At 39.1% G+C, this 21044-nt stretch overlaps 1 protein-coding gene across 1 annotated transcript; it reads left to right on the top strand.

Annotated features, from left to right (window-relative positions):
* Positions 1-311: 311 nt before the first annotated feature.
* LOC126281986 (lipase 3-like) lies at positions 312-20247 on the top strand. The gene is made up of 9 exons (XM_049981369.1): positions 312-332; positions 3000-3115; positions 7340-7544; positions 11203-11317; positions 12727-12973; positions 14430-14588; positions 18906-18990; positions 19208-19350; positions 19871-20247. Exons 2-9 carry the CDS (start codon positions 3002-3004, stop codon positions 20033-20035), a joined length of 1233 nt encoding a protein of 410 aa, XP_049837326.1. The 5' UTR covers positions 312-332; positions 3000-3001; the 3' UTR covers positions 20036-20247.
* Positions 20248-21044: the final 797 nt, after the last annotated feature.

Genomic DNA, 21044 nt, shown 5'->3' with positions numbered 1-21044 from the left:
GCTCTCCGTCCATGATTAAAAACTGACTGCTCGATTTATCGATACCTTATGAAGTCTCCACTTCAAATCCTATGTTACATGAGAACTGCCAGTATATTACACTTTACAACAAACTTGTTAAATCGAAATCAGGTGACAAATTGTAATGAAAATGACATTATTCACAGATGCCGGCTGCACGTGGTGTGGATGGCGCTGCCGAGCCGCCTGCCTCGTCCGGTGCTGATGTCTGCGTTCTCAGCGCTTCGCACATCAGCTGTTCTCCGCCGCTGGTGTTTATAAAGCCGTGAGCTCCACCGGCTCCCTATACAGATCCAGAGGCCAGCAGCCGGGTGAGTGTCTGCTTATCCTATATGAAACATATCTTTTGTTTGGTTCTCATCTGCACTATCTTGTACGCAATTACCGTAGTATTATCTCCATGTTTTACTATGTTACCACTATTGTTTTCGTTTAAATCTCGAATGTAACATGTTCTTTGTTTCATTCATTGTACCGAATTTGCTTCTACATCAACAATTAACTAGAGAAATTTGGATATTCTACTCCAAGTTGCGTACATTCCTCTGCTGTGAATCTCAACCGGATCACTGATTAAATAATGTAGAAGTTTACGAATATTCGTCGTCAAAGCTGCCTCCAGAGAAACACGACTCTGCAGGTGACCACCATGGTTAAAAGGATCCATAAAACATTAGTTACACCGTTTTCCGAACTGTTCTATGCTCACTGTTTGATGTTAGAATTGCTTATGAAGCATAAGCCTGTCCCTGCATATTTACTTACAAGTTTCCTCGGCATCATTCCATCCTTCAGTTCCAGCTTCCTGAGCAATGTAGATCACGTTAAGGAATTGTGACGTATACAGCACTAAAGTTCTCACTAAGTTACCGAAGAGCTTACGATAATGGTTTTTACTCCTGTCATGCTCGCGGAGAGGTTACAACTTGTTGAAACTTAAGAGTATCTACGTTTTAACATAATGTCATTGACTTCCGTGGTTCTCCATTCTGCGATGTCTTTTTTAAAATAGTTTAACCACAGCCAAGATTATTTCACAACATGAGTTGTGTGACACTAAGTACTTAAAACTAAGGAAACTTACGATTTATTTCGATACAGCCTTAAGCATATCACCAACAGCGCCGAAAAGTCTCACCCTTATTTCCCACAGCAGGACTGTGACTATTTCTGCTCCGCGATTCCCTTTATGTTATATGTTACATCATTACAAGACTGCCGTTTCTTAATTTACTGTACTATCAAGCACTTGCGGTATCGCTCGTATACTGTCGTTAAGACTCTCAGCTTATGATCTAGGAAAGTCGTTATGTTTACTTGACACAGTGTCAATATTTTACAGTCTACATATCGGCGCGTTGGATGCCAAATGGTGTAAGTCACAAAAACTGAAAAATGGACTGACACCACTTATCGTTACTTGAGGGGCAGATATTCGTACCCGGCAAGCAGAGTGGGTCCTAGTTCAAAGTTAGCGCATACTGTAGGTAGCTGCTGAGTTCCTTGGTAATCGAGCGGTGTCTTTTTGAGAAAGACCTTCAAGAGTTTTCCACGAAAAGGAAAACAATATTGCAACAAATGTGTCACATAAAGTACGGCAAAGCGAATGGAACATCGGCTTTTTGTAGATAAGCGTTGAATAACAAGGTTGAATTCCACCGGCTTCATTTCAGAACTCAAACCTTCAAAGAACTTTCCTCGGTGGCCGTTTCGAACTTCCCCTGACTCATAATTCGTGGCAGAAGTAGAGAAAAAAAGTAGACGAAGCCATTGTATTTTATACATCCTTGCAAACAACATTTCTTTTTAGATTTAAGATGTGGTCGTGTTGACGTTTCCAAGAGTAACCAACAATTTCATGAAACTGTGGCATTGTCTGATATTTTATTTTGTGTTCTTTTCGTTTTTCTTAATATCTCTTGACAATAACTAACAGTTCTTCCCAAAAAAAAATTCTTATGATATTGATTTTCAGGATTTTAATATTGAGGTAGTCAAAACTAGTCAATAACATTTCATACACTTTGACGACATTTTACATTTACAGGATACAGCGATGTGCCATAACGTACGCAAGAAATATATGATTATGAGTCGCAAATTTTAAATTTGCTCTCCTAACAAGAGCTACATTTTGGATACATGTCGGTACGCAGCCAAACCATCCACACCTCTGAGAACCGTTTAAAAATGCTGCATTTAGAGTGCAATAAGTAAGACTTTACCAAAATGGGTGATAAAATTTAGGAGGGATGGCTGTTCCCTAGCTGTAACATTAATTTACATAAGTTATTCCACGCACATACGTTTGAATACTTTCTCTCGTAAGCGATAAATTTCTTTCTGTCTCTTAGGGCATTTCAAACGACTAAGTTTATAGAGTTTGCTCCTGCGCTCGGTTGTATTATCCCGATATCATACTTCAGCTAATCTTCAGTTATCTCACGGTCGTCCTGAGATAGGGTACAACGCTTAAAGCACGTCCGCCTCGCTATCCAGATTTTGTTTCACCGTGGGTTCGTTTAATTTGAAAAGTATTTGGATTACTTCCTCCCCATGCTTGTCGAGACTGATCATAATCTCTGTCCCTCATCACTTTATTGTCATTAGGGCGTTAAACACAAAACTTCCTTCATTTCTTCTTCTGTCACACGCTGCTCTCTTTAGTTCCGAGTGGTATCATAGGACGCCCACATTCAATTTTCTTAAACACGTATCATGGGCGCATCTTACACCTTCAACCGAAAGGAATGTCTAGAGGTATCTATTTTTATTTTTACTTGAGAGATATTCTATCGCTGGGCCAGATCACTGTATATTTGTCGAAATAGATGTCTAACAGTGTATTCCTGTCTCTCTAAAAATTTCAGATTTGCTCGGTTCCTCTCTACTTTACCTTTCACTCTAAATAAATTTCGCATAATTTTCGATAGGGTATCGATACAGTAATTTCTCAACCTGCTGTTTCGTTTCTGCAGAAATGCGTACCGGAGCGTACCTGCTTCTCGTCCTATGCGCTGCCGCCTGCACCCGGGCGGCAGACTGGCCTCTGGAAAGAGCTGGCGGTCGAGATGATGACGTCGACCTGGACACGGTAAGATGAAATATCTTCTTAAAGAGGATGGCAATTCAGGAAAGTAGTGAGTTACAAAATTTTCAACCTTCTACGTGGCTGAGCACTGTTCTACGTCTTAAGCTGAGATGGAGCATGTGTAATAATCACAGTTCATGAAAAGAATCCCCGATTCCTGCCATTGGTTCGAGACGGAGTACACAGCAGGACTGAACAAGTATGAATAACTTCTCAGAATACGACATCTGTCAAGAGGACTCTCTTGATCATCAGCATCGAAAGACCAGTGAACGAGAGATATGGCGCAACAATTAATATTCGTCTCTGCAGCAATGAGCCTTTCATATTGATTTACATTATCCTTAAATCACTTCATTCGAAAGTCGCATTGCGTCTACTTAAGCGTAGCTGTTGGAAATGGAAATGCCGTGTGGCTAGGGCCTCCCGTCAGGTAGACAGTTCGCCTGGTGCAAATCTTTCGATTTGAGGCCACTTCGGCGACTTGCATGTCGACGGGGATGAAATTATAATGATAAGGACAATACAACACCCAGTCCCTGAGCGGAGGAAATCTCCGACCCAGCTGGGAATCGAACCCGAGCCGTTAGGTATGACATTCAGTCGCCCTGACCACCCAGCTGCTAGGGGCGGGCATTGTAGCTGTTCGTCCTTGTTTAATCCAAGGTCATACTCCGTCTAGGAGCTACTAAACGGCAAAATTTCTTCAAATTCATACTTAGTTACGTCATTAACTTCTACAATTTCTTGCATCTACATACGTACTCTCCGAATCACTATAAACCGTGTTACAGAGCCTTCTTTTCATTCCATCATACACTGTAAGACAAAAACGACGCACCACGAAGGAATTAACTCTATGGTACGAAAATCGGTAGCTATAAATTACATGTACAGAAAAACAAATGATTATAATTTGAGAAAAATTGAATGATTTACTCAAGAGAAAGAGCTTCACAAATTGAGCAAGTCAGTAAGGCGTTGGTCCAAAAATGGTTCAAATGGCTCTGAGCACTATGCAGCTTAACATCTGAGTTCATCAGTCACCTAAAACTTGGACCTACTTAATGCTAACTAATCTAAGGACATCAGACACATCCATGCCCGAGGCAGGATTCGAACCTGCGACCGTTGCGGTTGCGCGGTTACAGACTGGAGCACCTAGAACCGCTGGGCCACATCGGCCGGCAGCGATGTTCCTCTTCTAGCTCTTACGCAAGTAGTTATGCGGCTTGGCATTGATTGATAGACTTTTTGGATGTCCACCTGAGGGATATCGTACCAAATTCTGCCCAACTGCCGCTTTAGATCGTTAAATTCCCAAGCTGGATGAGGGCCCCTACTCATAATGCTCCGAATTTCTCAATTGGGGAGATGTCGAGCGACCTTATTGACCAACACAGGGTTTGGAAAGCCTGAAGACAAACAGTAGAAACTCTCACCATGTCTGTTGGCCAGTAAGGTCACCGGATCTCTCCCCAGTTGCGAACGTTTGTAGCATTACGGACAGGGTCCTCCAGCCAGCTCGGGATTTTGACTATCTAACGCGTAAATTCCAAAGAATTTAGCACGATAACCCTCAGACGAATATCCAGCAACTCTAACAATGAATGCCACTCCCAATAGCTGGTTGGATAAAGACCAGAAGTAGGCTAAAGCGTTATTGACTTGCTCAATTTCTGAAACGCTTTCTCTTGAATAAATCTTCCAAGTCTTCTGAAACTGTAATCATTTGTTGTATGTGCATCTTCGTCATATCTACCGATTTCTGCCCGATTCGGACTATTCCATCCGCTTTTTTTCCATCTTGAAACGTCCCCTTAGAAAAATTTATAAATTACCGTGCTGATAAACCTCTTACATTATTTGATTTTCAAACAGCTGAGCAGAACTGAACGTACTCAGACATTTCACTCTTTACCTATTCTGATCAACACTAAACTGTCACACAATATTTTTTGCGCAACGCAATCTGACTTTCAATAATCCCTACAAAAGAATGGCCCTGACTAAAAATAATATATACCTTTCATCAATCACTTACCTCACAAAAATCTTCGTCACTCGAACTACTGCAATATAACGAGCACCAATACTGCCAGCTAAATAAATGGTTCTAACTACTGAAGGCACTAACTACTGATTGGCATAGTTAGCAAATGAAAGATTTTGATGGAGAACAAACAATGTATTTACCTTAATAGTGTTCAAAAATCATTATATATATATATATATATATATATATATATATATATATATATATAGCATTTCATGACATCCAGTCATACAAATTTACTCTCTCTGATGGACACACGTCCAGATCATCCGCTCTCAAAATTACGCCATTTCTCTACCCAAGTCCACCACTGCTGGCGGCTCACCTCCAACTGCCCAACGGTACGCGCTGTTAACAGCCAACTGCCCAACACTACAATGGCGAATATTCCAACAATGCCAACCAGCCACAGACTGCACACAGCACAGCCAGTGATTTTCGTACAGATCGCTACGTGGCGTTACCAATATAAAAACCTAAACAGCCTACTTACAGTCTTAGAGTGAATATTAAAAATTCATCCTAGTTCAGTGGACATGACGAGCGTGTGAAAAATGAGTGTGTGTGTGTCTCTATGCGATCTACAGAGCGCTGAAGAGCTGTCGTCATTTCCAAGCTAAAATCAGTATTCCTGGAGTTCTTGAAACAGGCTTCCGTGGTGAGTGCAGAGTCTTTCTTTGAAATCCTATCAATTTATGAAATGCTAATTAAATCAAGACCTTAAGCTGTCAAGATACGTTGATATACATCAACGGGAACACTTGAAAATGTGTACCCCGACCGAGACTCGAACCCGGGATCCTCTGCTTATATGGCATACGCTCTATTTATTACAGAGGCCAACCATCTATTTTTTTTTATAACCCGACCGGGAATCGAGCCCGGGATCTCCTGCTTACATGGCAGACGCTCTATTCATCTTTCTTTCTTTTTCCTTTTTTTTTAATTAAGGAAATGAATAAAACTGAAAATGCCCTAATGAAAGAAGATATTGCGAATAGTACAAATGCAATCCATTTGAGCCATAGAGGGTACAGAACATAGTGTGACTGCAGGGGCTTATCCGTTACACGCTCCCCGTGAGACCCACATTCCCAGCCTAATGTCCACACACTACATTCGTAGTCCCCCTTCCCATTACATTAAGTACTCGCGGCAGACAAGCTTACCGAGTTCCGTAAGAGTTCGGACAATGCGTGTGCAGAAGAAAGAATGTCCGAAAGAACAGATACCATTTTCATAAACGTATAAATTTATTCCCATTGCAGTCTGTTGCCAGTGGCGCAAGCCTGTGACTATTCGTTCCGTTCTTGTTTGTGTACGTTGTACACTATGAATCCTGTAAGTCTGACCTGATATGGATATAACATATTTGAGCAGTATTTCAGTAAGTGAAAACCATGTCTTTTGAATGCACCCTAATTCGTAGGCATACTGTAGTTTTTCAATTTTTTTCATCTGCAACTGAATTCATGTGGTCGTTTTAGTTCACACCAATACACAGTGTCACTTGTAGGTGTTTGTAGAACGTGACACACTATTTATGACTAATTAACCGTGTAGTGAAAGGTAACTGTGTTTCTACGTACTGTGAATTTCGTTACTTGACAACAACTCATCTTACTGCGCTGATTCCTTAGAACCGAGTCGCACGTACTCACCTCTTCACTGCCATGACTGACGTCAGCGTGGAGGGTCACGTGACAACGTGGTACTAGTGCCACACCATCCTCAGCATCCCAAACCGGCCAGCGTGTTCTTTTAATTGGGCATACGTTGATCGAACGTATACTACTTCGTTAGAGAGTATCAACAGCCGTCTTCTTTCAAAACTGTACTAATAAAATGAATTTATTATTAAGTAAATAATTCCGGTAAATAGTGGTGCTTCATGTTAATTTTCACGTCTGTGAATTACCTCAGTGAGCAAGGTTTCGCAGTGAATTATGCCAAGAAAACTTTCATGATTTTCGATTACAAACCGAATAGCAAACCTCATCAACGAATTCTCAAATTCGATCAACAAAATAGTTGCAGAATCTGCTTCCACATGGAGTTTTCATTATAGCCAGACAATCATTTTACTGTGCCTACTAATCCCAGATGTCAACAAACATATGTGTAACTACCCGTCCTGCACAAAACCAAGCTGGTATTTCTCTTCATTACAGCCGGAGTTGCTTGAGAAGTACGGCTACCCGTGCCAAGAACACATCGTGGAGACTGAGGACGGCTACATTCTGCGGATGTTCAGGATCCCCTACGGTAAGGCCTCGCCTCTCGTCCCGGGACAACGCAAGCCCGCAGTGCTGGTGCAGCACGGCCTCATGAACAGCGCCGACGACTGGGTCATCATGGGGCCCAACGCCTCCCTGGGTGAGTGACCTTACTGGTTATATTTCAGGTTCATTTCATGTCGCATTCATTTTCAGCAGCATCAGTCCGGAAATTCGATAATTTTACATTATTTTAGTCTAACGAAACATGTAGTATGTACGTGATGTGGGCACACGTATTTTCACAGATTATTGACTGATTCATCTGACTTGATGTGTGGAGCCGAAATACCCAATTTCTTCTACTGATATTATGGTAGTTTCCCTTACGAGTCAGCTGACAGACAGAAGCTGCAGCACTCGCACCGTTACTTTAAGGGGACTGGTCCGTGAATACCACGGGAAACCCCGAAAAAATTGTCAGTTTTCTAAACAGTGCAACTCAGAGAAGATTTTTATGCCCATATAATGCTTACCATTTTTTAAGACATCTTTTGGGAGCATTTTTATGTATAAACCACAGATTTAGCTCTCAACAATTTTTTAATTGTATTTTTTTGTTTCACGTGAAATAAACCATGCTAGTTATTTATGTACATCATAGGTACACATTACTCAAAATATAAACAAAGTATAAGGTTAATTTTTCCCCTGTCAGTTCTTTACACTATTACCTTTAAAGCAGAGTACTGAAAAGATTGTGACTTTATGGTTCTATTTGAGGTTCTTTCCACGTCGCATTCATTTTCAGCAGCATCAGTCCGGAAATTCGATAATTTTACATTATTTTAGCCTAACGAAACATATAGCATGTACCTTATGTGGGCATACGTATTTTCACAGATTATTAACTAATTCATCTGATTTGATGTGTCCAGCCGAAATACCCAATTTCTTCTACTGATATTATGGTAGTTTCCCTTACGAGTCAGCTGACAGACAGAAGCTGCAGCACTCGCACCGTTACTTTAAGGGGACTGGTCCGTGAATACCACGGGAAACCCCGAAAAAATTGTCAGTTTTCTAAACAGTGCAACTCAGAGAAGATTTTTATGCCCATATAATGCTTACCGTTTTTTAAGACATCTTTTGGGAACATTTTTATGTATAAACCACAGATTTAGCTCTCAACAATTTTTTAATTGTATTTTTTTGTTTCACGTGAAATAAACCATGCTAGTTATTTATGTACATCATAGGTACACATTACTCAAAATATAAACAAAGTATAAGGTTAATTTTTCCCCTGTCAGTTCTTTACACTATTATCTTTAAAGCAGAGTACTGAAAAGATTGTGCTGTCATAAACCGTGGTACAAAAAAATTTAAAGTATGGTTATAAAAAATTTGGAAATTAATTCATAGTTTTTTTCAAAAAAGCGTTATCTTTTCAAAGTTAAGTAACAAGAATAGTCTAGTTTTTAGTTATGCATGTTTTAAGACAGTATACAAAATTTCTGCTCTCTATCTTTAATAATTTTTTAGCCAAAGTTTACCAGACAATGCAGTAATTTAACTTCTGGGAAATCCAAGTTAAAGTTAAAACTTGCTTTTTCCATTAAACTTTCATGGCACTAACGCATGCCAGGTCCATATTCATCTAGTTTCCTGTGTTGTTCTTCCTCTCTCCTCTTCTTCACACTTCTTCTTATTCTTGCTTCTCTGGTCGCTTCCAACACTGATTTTTTGTGCTTCAGAGAGTCTCCTTTGGTCAGTGGCTATTAGAGCTCTATGCACACTTAGTCCACCAGGAACTCCCATCAGCTCCATAACAATAAGCCTTAACACTGTTACTGAAACACAGAACACTATCTACCACACATACTTTCAGAGTATTTAGTCATGCTAGAAAGTTTTTGGTATCAGTTCACATATACGATTGTTCAAACTTGGGTTTAGATTTTGAGTCCTAGCATATATACATTTCTCTAATAATCTTGTGTCACTAAGATCCTTATACACAGGTTTTATAACTTCCATTATAGCAAATGGTGAAGAATGTTTATAGGTGTAGATCTCACCTTGAGTAACAGCCCTCTGGTAGCCATACCATGAATCACTGCCAGGTTGGCAAAGTGCTTGACATGGGTTGTAACCTGTGGAGGATCTATGAAAAAAAAAAGGTAGCCCATACTGCCTTTTTCATTCCCTCAAGATCATAACAGTTTTTAATTTTGATGCAGAACCTGTTCTAGCACGTATGTCCTCAACTATCTTCACACCACTATTGCCACAATCATTAAGTTGCAAAGCTTTATTTATTAGTTCAGACAGAGTAGGGAGTTCAACAATAATACAGCTTGAATCAATACTTGGCTTCCCTGTTCTAACAGCATTAATACTTTCAAGCCCATAGTCCAAATATTTCAGTTTTAGCTTCGAAGCATTTTGACTAGTGAATCTGATTAAAGTGTTGTATCACCTTGCATTTCAGTATTAGCAGAGCTAATGCGTTTGGTTGACCAATTTCCACAAAATTTATGTTGTTTGACACCGAACTTCTTAATTCTTCTCATTGCTTTCAAGTTACATGCGAAACTCTCGCACGCAATAAGGAACTCTCACACACATATTACTTCCATGTAAACAAAATATTCGCGTCAAAACAACAGCAAACAATGACTTAACTCTCTGTATAAACAGAAGATAAGCATCTGTAAAGCTTTCGCAGGTTAGCCAACTTAAGGACTAAAAAGTCATAAAAAGGAAACAAGTGAGAGCAAAACTATTTCTAACAGAGATGACAGTGTGCCATGGAGACGAGGTGCTGCATGCAGCCACTTTTAAATTCCTCTACTTTTGGTACTTTCTGTGGTTCTTTTTCCACGAACTAAACTTTTTCTTGTTCAGAAAACTGTAGAGAATTTTTAAGACAAAAATTAAAAATCGAGTTTTTGACTGTTATTCAAGTACAAGTTCCCTTAAACGCGAGAACCACGTCATCGGTTTAGTGCCACAGAATTCACAAGTGCCAGAGACGTTGTTTGGTGACCGAGAGCTTTGTGTTATACGAATCCACGGTCATGACGAAGTTCCGCCCCCTCGTGTAATGTTCACTCGACAGATGATTTCAAACGTCACTGGCAGTTTCCGCTTTTACTTTCAGTACTTCGTCCGGATATTTTTGTGGAAATTTGCACTCCAGGTAACTTCCTAGAAGTCCATGTTGTTAAACTCCTCATTTCAGGATCTATGGAATTCCGTTAAACAACAAATATAGTTGCTCTTAAAAAACAAATCGTTTCATCTTCAGTGTCTCTGTATGCAAAGAAGTTACGAGTATAGACAAAAATAACCTTTTGTAAGCTTCCACGGCTAGTATAAATTTGAATAGTATCCTTTTCGGCATTATGCCATGTGATTTTGAGACTCAAAACTACCATTAAAACGGACGTCTCGGTCGTCTTTGCAATGCTGTACTTCAGGCGACTGAAGAAAACGTTTGCAAAGGTTCTGGTACTTGCTTTTAGTTTCATAATGACGCGACGAGCGGCGTAATGCTCAAAATTAATTTATTCGCAAAGGATTTGACCTCTTCTCTCTTTCTTCGCCAGGTCCTTTTATAGGATTATTGTATATATGATGCTACTGAATAACCCGACAAAACCGGAGCACTGCAACTGGGGCATTCATTTGTGTTATTTTCCGGATATGTGACTACGTTGACAATAAGACGTTGCAGTGGTTTTATTGCTCTTCGTGAACGTACAGAAACACCAGTACCTTTCAAGACTACACGTACTGTCTTTTCGTTTCAGCATACATTCTGGCTGACAAAGGGTACGACGTGTGGCTCGGCAACATCCGTGGTAACTGGTACTCACAGAGGCATCGTACCCTTTCTCCAGAAGAGGACAAATACTGGCGTTTCAGGTACGGCTACAAATGTGCAGTAGGCTGTGAATCACACTTATTCACACATCATCCTTCACTGAAGGCAGAACCATCCTCAGAGACTCTATACGTCGAGCAATCTGTTCTGGAACGTTTTAAGTTACCATTACATGATAGTGGAACCGTTTGTCCCAGCCGAAACCACTCCCTCTCACAGGAAAATACACTGATTGTAACTACCGTTTATCTGGTTAAAAATCACCTCATCGATACAGTGACTAGCACTTGTACTCTGTACCTCTGTCAGTCACTCTTTTTTCGGCGCTTTTCATAAACTGAAAACTGAAATCAAACGTGATTCAAATAATTGTCTTTCCATTTCTGCGGTCCCACTTAATTAAATAATAATTTCAAACCAGAAAACAATATTATATAAACGGGGACGTTATAAACTATACAACACTGTAAACATATTATGTCGATGCACCGAAAGCGCTGACAATAGTAAATAAACACGACTAAGACTGTTTTTACAATCAATATATTACAATCGCTGGAATTCCGCAAAAAGATTATGTCTACATTTATTGCGTAATTGCGTTATCATAATTTCTATAGTTCAGACAAAACTAATAATTTCGTAGGATCCTCGCCAGTACCAGGCACGTTAGTCTTCGAAAAAGTAGCAATAGAACGAGTTTATAGTATCAGTTTTTTAGTCCTCTGATTACCATCCAGTAGAGAAATGAATAGTGGCTCCAAACTGGCGAATTTCGAGAATGTGTGTATGAAACAGGTAGAAGACTCCTTGGCAGAAGATTAGGAGTGAAACGTTTTGCGGGAAAGCATTTATACATCAACCATACAAGCATGATCCCTCCCAGTGCGATTTGCATGTTCTTGGAGACTTGAAGAAAGATATTCGTGGCCGTTGGTTTCCTTCGGACCGAGAAGTGCACGCCTGGGAACAATCATAGTTCCGCAAGCAACCGCAAACATTTTTCCATGACATTGACCGTCTTGTCCCACATTGTGATTAGTTTGTAACTTTTATAGCGATTACTTTTGAAATAATAAACAGTTTACTTACTTTCTTCCATCTGTCGCGTTTTGATTTGACTGCCCCTTTTACAGTACCACAGTCATAAGTCATTTAATTCTCCATGTATTTTTTAATTATATTTAAATTATCATTTAGTATTTTGTGTTTTTGATCACCCTCTGATGACCACTGCAATACGCAATACGCAATCCTTATTATCTAAATTACGACATATCATTGACGTGCACATTATGCAGATAGTAACATAAATTGTTTCGGATTGCGTTAATGACTTTTACGGGCAATTATTACCCACTTATTCATTGATTTTGCTTTGAATGTTCCCTCAGGATCAAAAGGAATGACATTTTTTCGCTGTCATAATAGTCCGTTTTTCTGTTTTTAGCTGGCACGAACATGGCATTTATGACATGCCCGCACAAATAGATTATGTCTTAAACACGACCGGCCACAAGCAGATCTACTACGTTGGACATTCCATGGGGACTACCATGTTCTACGTCGGAATGTCAATGAAGCCTGAGTACAACGAAAAGATTCGTGCCATGTTCAGCTTGGCGCCAATTGCTTACATGAACCATATGATCAGCCCACTGTTCCAACTTTTGGCTCAGTTTACAACGTCCGCTCAGGTAAAAATCTCTTCTAACATTTTTTATATTTTATCTATGCACGCACTTTTAATGTGAAATTTAAAATATTCTTTGTTCAATTCTTGCATGAAAGAAACCGTTGTTTCTGTGTACTGATCTCTTAGCTCTTTTGTTAGTTGTACGTTTGTTATGTATGGAAACCAAGTGCCTTTTGTCTGACAAGAATGCGAAATAGCGTAAGAAAGTAAAATCTATTTTAGAACTTGTAAGAAACTGGACCTAAAACTGCTTAAAAGAGATGTTTCTATTTAGAACCATCTGTATAAACATTTGATTCCTTTTCATTAACATAAAAAATTATTTCTGTTTTGTTAACCAGTCTTTTTGGAATATTCATACATTCACTATTCAAAGTTTGAAATTTACTGCATCACTTATGCGTATTTTTCCTTTTAATGGGATCGTTTAGAGAACAAATATTAGTAGCTATAAGTAGTTTATTAATGCAATAGTCGGTTAACAATTCGGTGAAGTAAAATTTACTCCTAATTACGAAACGAAGATAATTGTAATCTCTACCGAAATAATATTTTTCATGGAAACACTACATGCGAAACAGCTACTGAAGAACTTAGAACTGACAATAGACTTGACCTTTTGCAATATTTCTACTGTAACGGTATTCATCCTTATATCTGTAAAGAAAACGAATTCACTTATTTTAGGATCCACAACAACAGTGCGTGAAACCTTTACAAGTACTGATAATAGCTTCAGTAAAGAAATTAAATAGTTACGTAGAGAAGGTGGGATCAATTCCGAGGTGTAACAGACCAGTAGGACCAATTGTTAATTGCATGATGATGATGATGATGATGATGATGATGACATTTGACATTGGTAACTGTACAGACTTTGCTTCCGAATTCAAACAAATCTAAAATAAAGAACAGTATTCATTCGAGATACATCACTATATTACTATGAAAATTACATTATTATTCTGTATTAAGTACATAGGGAACCTATTATGTACATGTAATTTCATGACAGAACAATACTAATAACGATGATATGGGTGCTAAAGTGAAATAAAAAATAGTTTCATATAAAAAGGACTTTAGTGATAGGTGTGCATGAAGTAATTATTTATGAGTAATGGAATTACAATAATAGTGGAAATAAACTGTTTAATAAAATTCAGTGTTTGCACTAACATTAATCAAACAATATTTCATGAAAAGCTGAGTCACAGACTTCCGTGATATTACACTACCAAATGCTAACTGTGAAGAAAAGTGCACACACAAGAATGCTTATTTTTAAAATTTACAGTGCCACCATAATCTTTTGACTATCAAATTAAAATTATTTCACATATAAATGCACTTCATTTTACCTTTTGTCAGTAGAAACGAAATATAGTTGACTGTGCACATTGTTCTAGAAGTAAATAGTTAAAAGATCCATCTGCATTTCTGTATCTGTGTTTCAGGTGCTGCTGCATCTAATTGGAGCGAGCAAATTTACTCCCAGCCAGGAATTGATAAGGCTAATACAACCAAAGATCTGCAATGACAAAGCGCTTACTGAACCAATATGTACCAATGTCGTATTTATGATCTGTGGTTTTGATAAGGAACAGGTCGTTGAGGTGAGTTGCTACTATTCGTTTCTTAGGTAACTGAACTAGGTGTAATGTGGAACTACGACTTCGACAGTTGCTACTTAACATCGCTGAAATTTACTGTCTCGGGCGTCTCTTTGAACTCTGCTTCTTCCCACGTTCTTTGTACCTGTTTTCATTTCCAAAATTGATTGTACCGTCAAAAATTCCACTTTAAGACTCTTTGTGTTTCTTAGAGCATCTTCCAAATTTGTTACCACATGACATAACGCTACTCCCCCTTTCACTGTTTTGGTTTCACTGAGATTGTTTCCTTGACCTTATCGTCTAACTGTGTAAAAGTTTTATGTGTCTTCTCTGGTGTAAACATTACATAGTACATCCTTGATTTCGTATGGTATTATTTTTTTCATTTACATCAGGCAACATGACCTCTGTAACCGATGCGCGCCGAAGGTTGTACCTTGATGAAAATTAATTAATACGCAGAGATATTACTAAATGAGTACCGACAAGTCTTTAATTCCTTCTTTTAAACACAGCGATACAAAAATTAATTTCAGTATTATTGTCGTCAACTATCCAGAATTTGTTTTCCAGCTTGTTGATGTTTCATCATTCATTCTACCGCTTGCGTGGTCAGAATTCCAGAATGCATCTCTTCCCCTGTTCGGCACTCTATTACATTAGGTAGCCATTCCCTCATCCAACTTTTCCATACACTGTAGACAGCGTAACTTGTTGACCTTAAAGTAAGTTAGTTTACGTTAGATTAGTAGTGTGTAAGCCTAGGGACCGATGACCTCAGCGGTTTTGTCCCATAGGAACTTACCACACATTTTCACCTTTTTTTATTTATAGGGGACCTGGTTTAACACGAGTTTCAGATTTAGCTGTTCTCTTAGGTACCTCTGTGTGCTGTGATCAGCAAAACTACAGTCATTTTAAATTGTATTTTTGCTGCCCCAATTTTGTTTTTATCAGGTCTGTGAAAGGGCTGTACTGTAATACCACGCACGAAAGTTTGAACTAACAAATTTGCATAAATTTCAAGCTACAACTATGTCTATTTCCACGTGTCTACTTTGAACCTTAAGCCTTATTCCAACTATTTCACGTGTGACAAGTCTTCAACTGACTTGTTACGTAGCACCACATGGTCAAACATACTATTAGGTTGGTGTATAGGTTCGCAGCGTTGTTGTATAGCATGTTTGTATTTCGGTTGCTGGGAGTTCATTTATCGATTGTCATTTTTTATCAGTAGTTAACTGTTGCTATTCGAGGTTATGTATAGCCAAAATGGTTCTGAGCACAATGGGAGTTAACATCTGTGGTCATCAGTCCCCTAGAACTTAGAACTACTTAAACCTAAGTAACCTAAGGACATCACACACATCCATGCCCGAGGCAGTATTCGAACCTACGACCGTAGCGGTCACACGGTTCCAGACTGAAGCGCCTAGAACCGCACTGCCACACCAGCCGGCTATATATAGTCATTTTGCCATTGGGAGGTAGTGAGTGGAGCTCTGAACGCTAAGAAATGGATTTATAAGTGGAGAAATCGGGACATTTCCGACATATTCTTCTATTTGAGTTCAGTAGAGGGGTGACAGCAGCGTAGGCTACCAGAAACATTTGCGCGGTGTATGGGGATAATGCCATTGAACACAGCATGTCAAGAAAATGCTTTTCTTGTTTTAAGGAGATCGCTTTGACATTAGAGTCACTCCATGTTCAGGAAGACCTTCGGGGTTTGGCGAAGATTGTTTAAAAGCGTTAACCCACAATGATCCACGTCAGTGTACTCCAGAACTGGCAGATGAGATGAACTGTGAGCATTCTGTCGTTGAGCTACATTTGTGTGCAACGGGGAAGGTTCCAAAATGGGGTTATAGGTACCGCATGCTGTAAGCCAAAATCACAAAAATCAGAGAGTGGTCATATGGGCTACTTTGCTTCCTTGTGATCAATTGGCTCGTGAACAAGACCCACCATTCCTATCCTGTATCGTTACTGAGGATGATAAATGGTTCCCTTATGCTAACATGTGGAAAATAAACGAAAGGTTGAGGCCAAACAAAGCAGCAGCTCTCCGTATAAAGACCAGAGCGCATCTACAAAAGATGTTATTATTATGCATCTGGTGAAACACTGACGGTGTGGTGTACTACGAATTGCTTCCTCGAGGTGTACCTATCTCTGCTGACATTTATTGTTAACAACTGAGACGTCTTGAAGACGGTGTCCAAGAACAACAATCAGGTGGACTGCGTGAAGCGATGCTACTCCACGATAAGGTCCGCGTGCACACTGCGAGACAGATAACACCATACAGGAGTTGGGTTAGGGAATCATTCCGCACCCACCTTCTTCACCTGATACTACGCCATCAGATTTTCAGATTTTCTGCTCTCTATCGAACAACCTTCAAGGATTTCCTTTCCGGATGAAAACGCGCTTCGAACATGCCTCGATGAGTTCCTTGCTTCAGAACCGTGTGACTTCTATAGTAGCGGAATCGAAAAGTTCCCACAACATTGGGAGACTGTAGTAGAAAGTAAGGGAAATACATTGCTGATGACTAAGTCTCTGTTATGTATACCTACAGCGTTCATTAAACTTATGGAAAACGCTACGAACTTTTGTATCAACCCAATGAAATGCAATGGAGTTTAATTATACTCCACATGATCCGAGAGACGCCATGAAAATTCCTGTACCTGTGATTTGTATGCCCAGTTAGATGTCTCTGTCTTTCGCCATGTGTATTTCGTTGGTTTCTCAGTAATCACTACTTTGCTTAGATCATCAAGTACCTATTATAAGGTGAAACACAAGCTCTGATTTATCTATTACTTTTGTTGTAGCGATCTGTAATAAAAATTTTATATTCTAAAACTCTTGCTCCATTGAAACTTCCTGGCAGATAAAAACTGTGTGCCAGACCGAGACTCGAACTCGGGAACTTTGCCTTTCGCGGGCAAGTGCTCTACCAACTGAGCTACCCAAGCACGACTTACGCCCCGTCCTCACAGCTTTAGTTCTGCCAGTACCTTGTCTCCATGCTACTGTCGGCCCAGCACTTCACGCTAATTTGCGTTCAATTTTGCATTCTAGGAAAGCGATTCAACACATTGGTGTTTCATTCTCATCATTAATACTACGAAACTTAACATAATTGCCATTACTCCTTATCTAACGCTACAGTAAACACTCATTTCGTAACTGTAAGCTATTTTTATTTTGAAACTTCCTGGCAGATTAAAACTGCTTTCCAGCCAGTGACTTAAAGCTGAGACCTTTCACCTTCTTGGTCGAGAGCTCTGCCGGCTCAGCTGTCCAACCACGATTCACTAACTGCCCTAACAGCTAAATTATCTCCATCTCTATGAAGCCGGCATGCCGCGCCTGCACCTAAATTTCTTTCTTTACAACAGCCACTTTATTTATTATTTTCCTATTGTGCTACTGCCGTCAAAATGCTGTATATAGTTTTCTGGGTTTTTTCCTTTTTTTTAGGTTCACTCTGTCTAATGTGACCTGAGTCAAAAATGGTGGCAAACATTCAGTCACAAATCTTCTTCTAGAGCACTTCTGCTGTAAACCGTATCGCATACATAGTGAAGTTATTCAGTAATACGTTCGTAATATTAACCAGACCTTAATCATATGTCTCGTTGCAGAGGCTGCAAGTTTTTACCCATTTTATCACCGGTCTGTACCGTTCGAGCACCGATATGAGCCTATTTATTTTTTTATTTTTCATTTAAATTGCCTGTTTCTCGCCCTGTCTGCTTCGCTTGTCGTATCCCTTCTAACGTTTCTGTTAGTTCACATCTTCCTCTCCTATGTCTTTCATCACGCCCATACTGCCATGTTCTAGACTCTTCTCGAACAGAAGTAAACTACTCTTCTTAGTGTAGTTATTTCTATTTTTCTGTCATTATTTGTAAATTTTACACCAGACACTACATATATCAGATACTGAAACACAAGTGTCACAAAAGATTTCAAGATAAAATATGAAAAAGACCCCAACATTTCCGTAATAAAATATCCGAAAAGAAATTAATGTATAAGCGAGAAGAGCAACGAAGATTACTGTCTTATAAGGTTGTGTGGTCTCCGCGTAAGTCAACACTGCTTAATATATAAATAATGTACTGATTATATTATTCACATCATTTGCATTTTGTATACCTCTAATTATCTTGCAACCAAAGAGACCTAAAATATTAATCTCCATTCTTCCTTGACCCTTGATGGCAGATGTGTAAGTAACATATCGACAGAGTTCTTCCAGTCAAATTAAAGAATATCTGTGTTTTTCTTCCCTAGGAAAAGCTAGCAGCAATTTCCTCACATATCCCTGCTGGATCCTCCACCAGACAGTTCATACATTACGCGCAAGGCATAGACAAAGGTAAGTTTATGATAAACATCATCTTTCATGAGGTGAAACGCGAGCTACTTTCACAAACATATCATAATTTTATTATTTTAGTTTTTGATGTCTTACAACCTGATATAGGATAATATACAGAAATTAAAGTTCATTTTCAGAGTGACTATTCGTACATTTGTAGCCAGTGTTCACTAAGCCAGATTCTACCATACACACACAATTTTTTGCATTTCAGGCCATTTCAGGCAGTACGACCATGGTATGGTGGAAAACATGAAACGTTACAAGCAGCCTACACCGCCTGATTACAAGCTTATCAACGTCAAGGCCCCGGTTTATCTGTTCTACAGTCTAAACGACTGGCTGGCAGGACCTAAGGTAATCAATATAATTCAGAACGTTTAGCTACTTTTATTTTATGTATCTATCCATATATACACCCGACTGAATTAGTCAGTTTGCTAAGAGAGACAATTCCAGAACTAAATGTAAATACAGTTAATATTATCATTTTATCTTGACACTCGTCCATTGACCCGTGTTTGCATAAAAACAACAGTATGGTATTGTTGGTCCACCATGATTTATTTCATTTTCTTTCCCCAACTATTAAATGAAACAACAAGTTTACTGTTACCAGTCACGGTTTATTTATCTCCACGACGCGTTTCAAAGGTTTAAACCCCAACATCAAGTGGATTTACATTTGTTAGTATAACATTTGTGGGTGTGTTGTGTTACGATATTTTGGAGGAACTTGTGGCACTGTCTCCAGTGGTCACAGGTTCCTTTCACTGTCGTAACACATCACATGCATACTGTCATATTTTGTATAAATGATTTTAATACGTACCACAACTACGCAACCCTTATCTAAAATTTATCTGTTCTTTTGCAGGACATCGATCGCTTGTACACTCAGCTAGGAAATGCGAAGAGAAAGTTCAAGGTTGCGTACGAGAAATTTAACCATCTCGATTTCACATACGGAAAAGACGCGTACGATTTAGTGTACAAACATGTGTTGGACTTGATGCACAAGTATGAACAAGGAGACTTGTAAACAGACAACCATAGCAGGACAAATGGCAACTTCATTGAGGCACATACAACCATTCTCCGAAACATGTTCCATTATCACTAGATGTAAATTTTCACTTCCTTAAATAAATCATTTAGCATAAAAATTTGTTAATATTTTTTGTGTATCAACCATTGTTTCACGTGTAACGGCTTATCTTCAGTTAAGGAATTACACATATCTATCTATACCACATGATGTCGAGTTCATGAACTGTTTTATTAACACTGTTAGCGACTCAAACAGTCAGCATATCCGAATTTTCAACGTTGTTTATGGCTATTCATTATTTTCGTTAAAACACCACAATGGCATAACATTTCAAAAATGTTCATACACTGTTATTCATTTTTAAGTGGATACGAGCAAATCATAATACACTGAGGTGACGTAAGTCATGGGGTACCTCCTAAAATCGTGTCGGACATCCTTTTACCCAGCGTATTGCAGCAGCTCGACGTCGCATGGACTCAACAAGTTTTTCGAAGTCATCTGCAGAAATACTGAGCAATACTATCTCTTTACCTGTCAATACTTGCGAAAATCTTGTAGTGCAGGATTTTGTGCACGAATTGACTATACGATTTTCACTTTGGAAGTGTTGCAATCGAAACGATATTGTCAATCCCGTTTTTGGGAGTCTGTGTGTGCCATTCTGACACTACTACACATCAATAATCAGTAAGTGAAAGGAAATTAGGAAGTGTCATACGAAACTATTTGCAAGTTAAAAAATGTTTAGTTTAAGGTAATGAGAATGAGCAACAGTTTCTATTTCCAAGATAGGGTAATTTGTTAAGACATTAAGGAAACTGTTCCTCTACAAATATCATATGTGCCACGGTAGACCAACATCTTAGGTTTCAAGGTGCAGGACTGTGCAAGACCGACGAATTATGTATTAGCCATTCGCAAGTTATAGAACTAGATAGTCCAAGCACGACAATACGTTCGTAAAAGCCGCGTGCGGAAATGCGATTTTCCAGGGAAT

The sequence above is a fragment of the Schistocerca gregaria genome, chromosome 7 (assembly GCF_023897955.1).
Source record: "Schistocerca gregaria isolate iqSchGreg1 chromosome 7, iqSchGreg1.2, whole genome shotgun sequence".
In the NCBI taxonomy this organism is placed as follows: Eukaryota; Metazoa; Arthropoda; class Insecta; order Orthoptera; family Acrididae; genus Schistocerca; species Schistocerca gregaria.
Note: the sequence above shows the minus strand (reverse complement) of the source record. Positions and strands in the feature narration are given on the sequence as shown.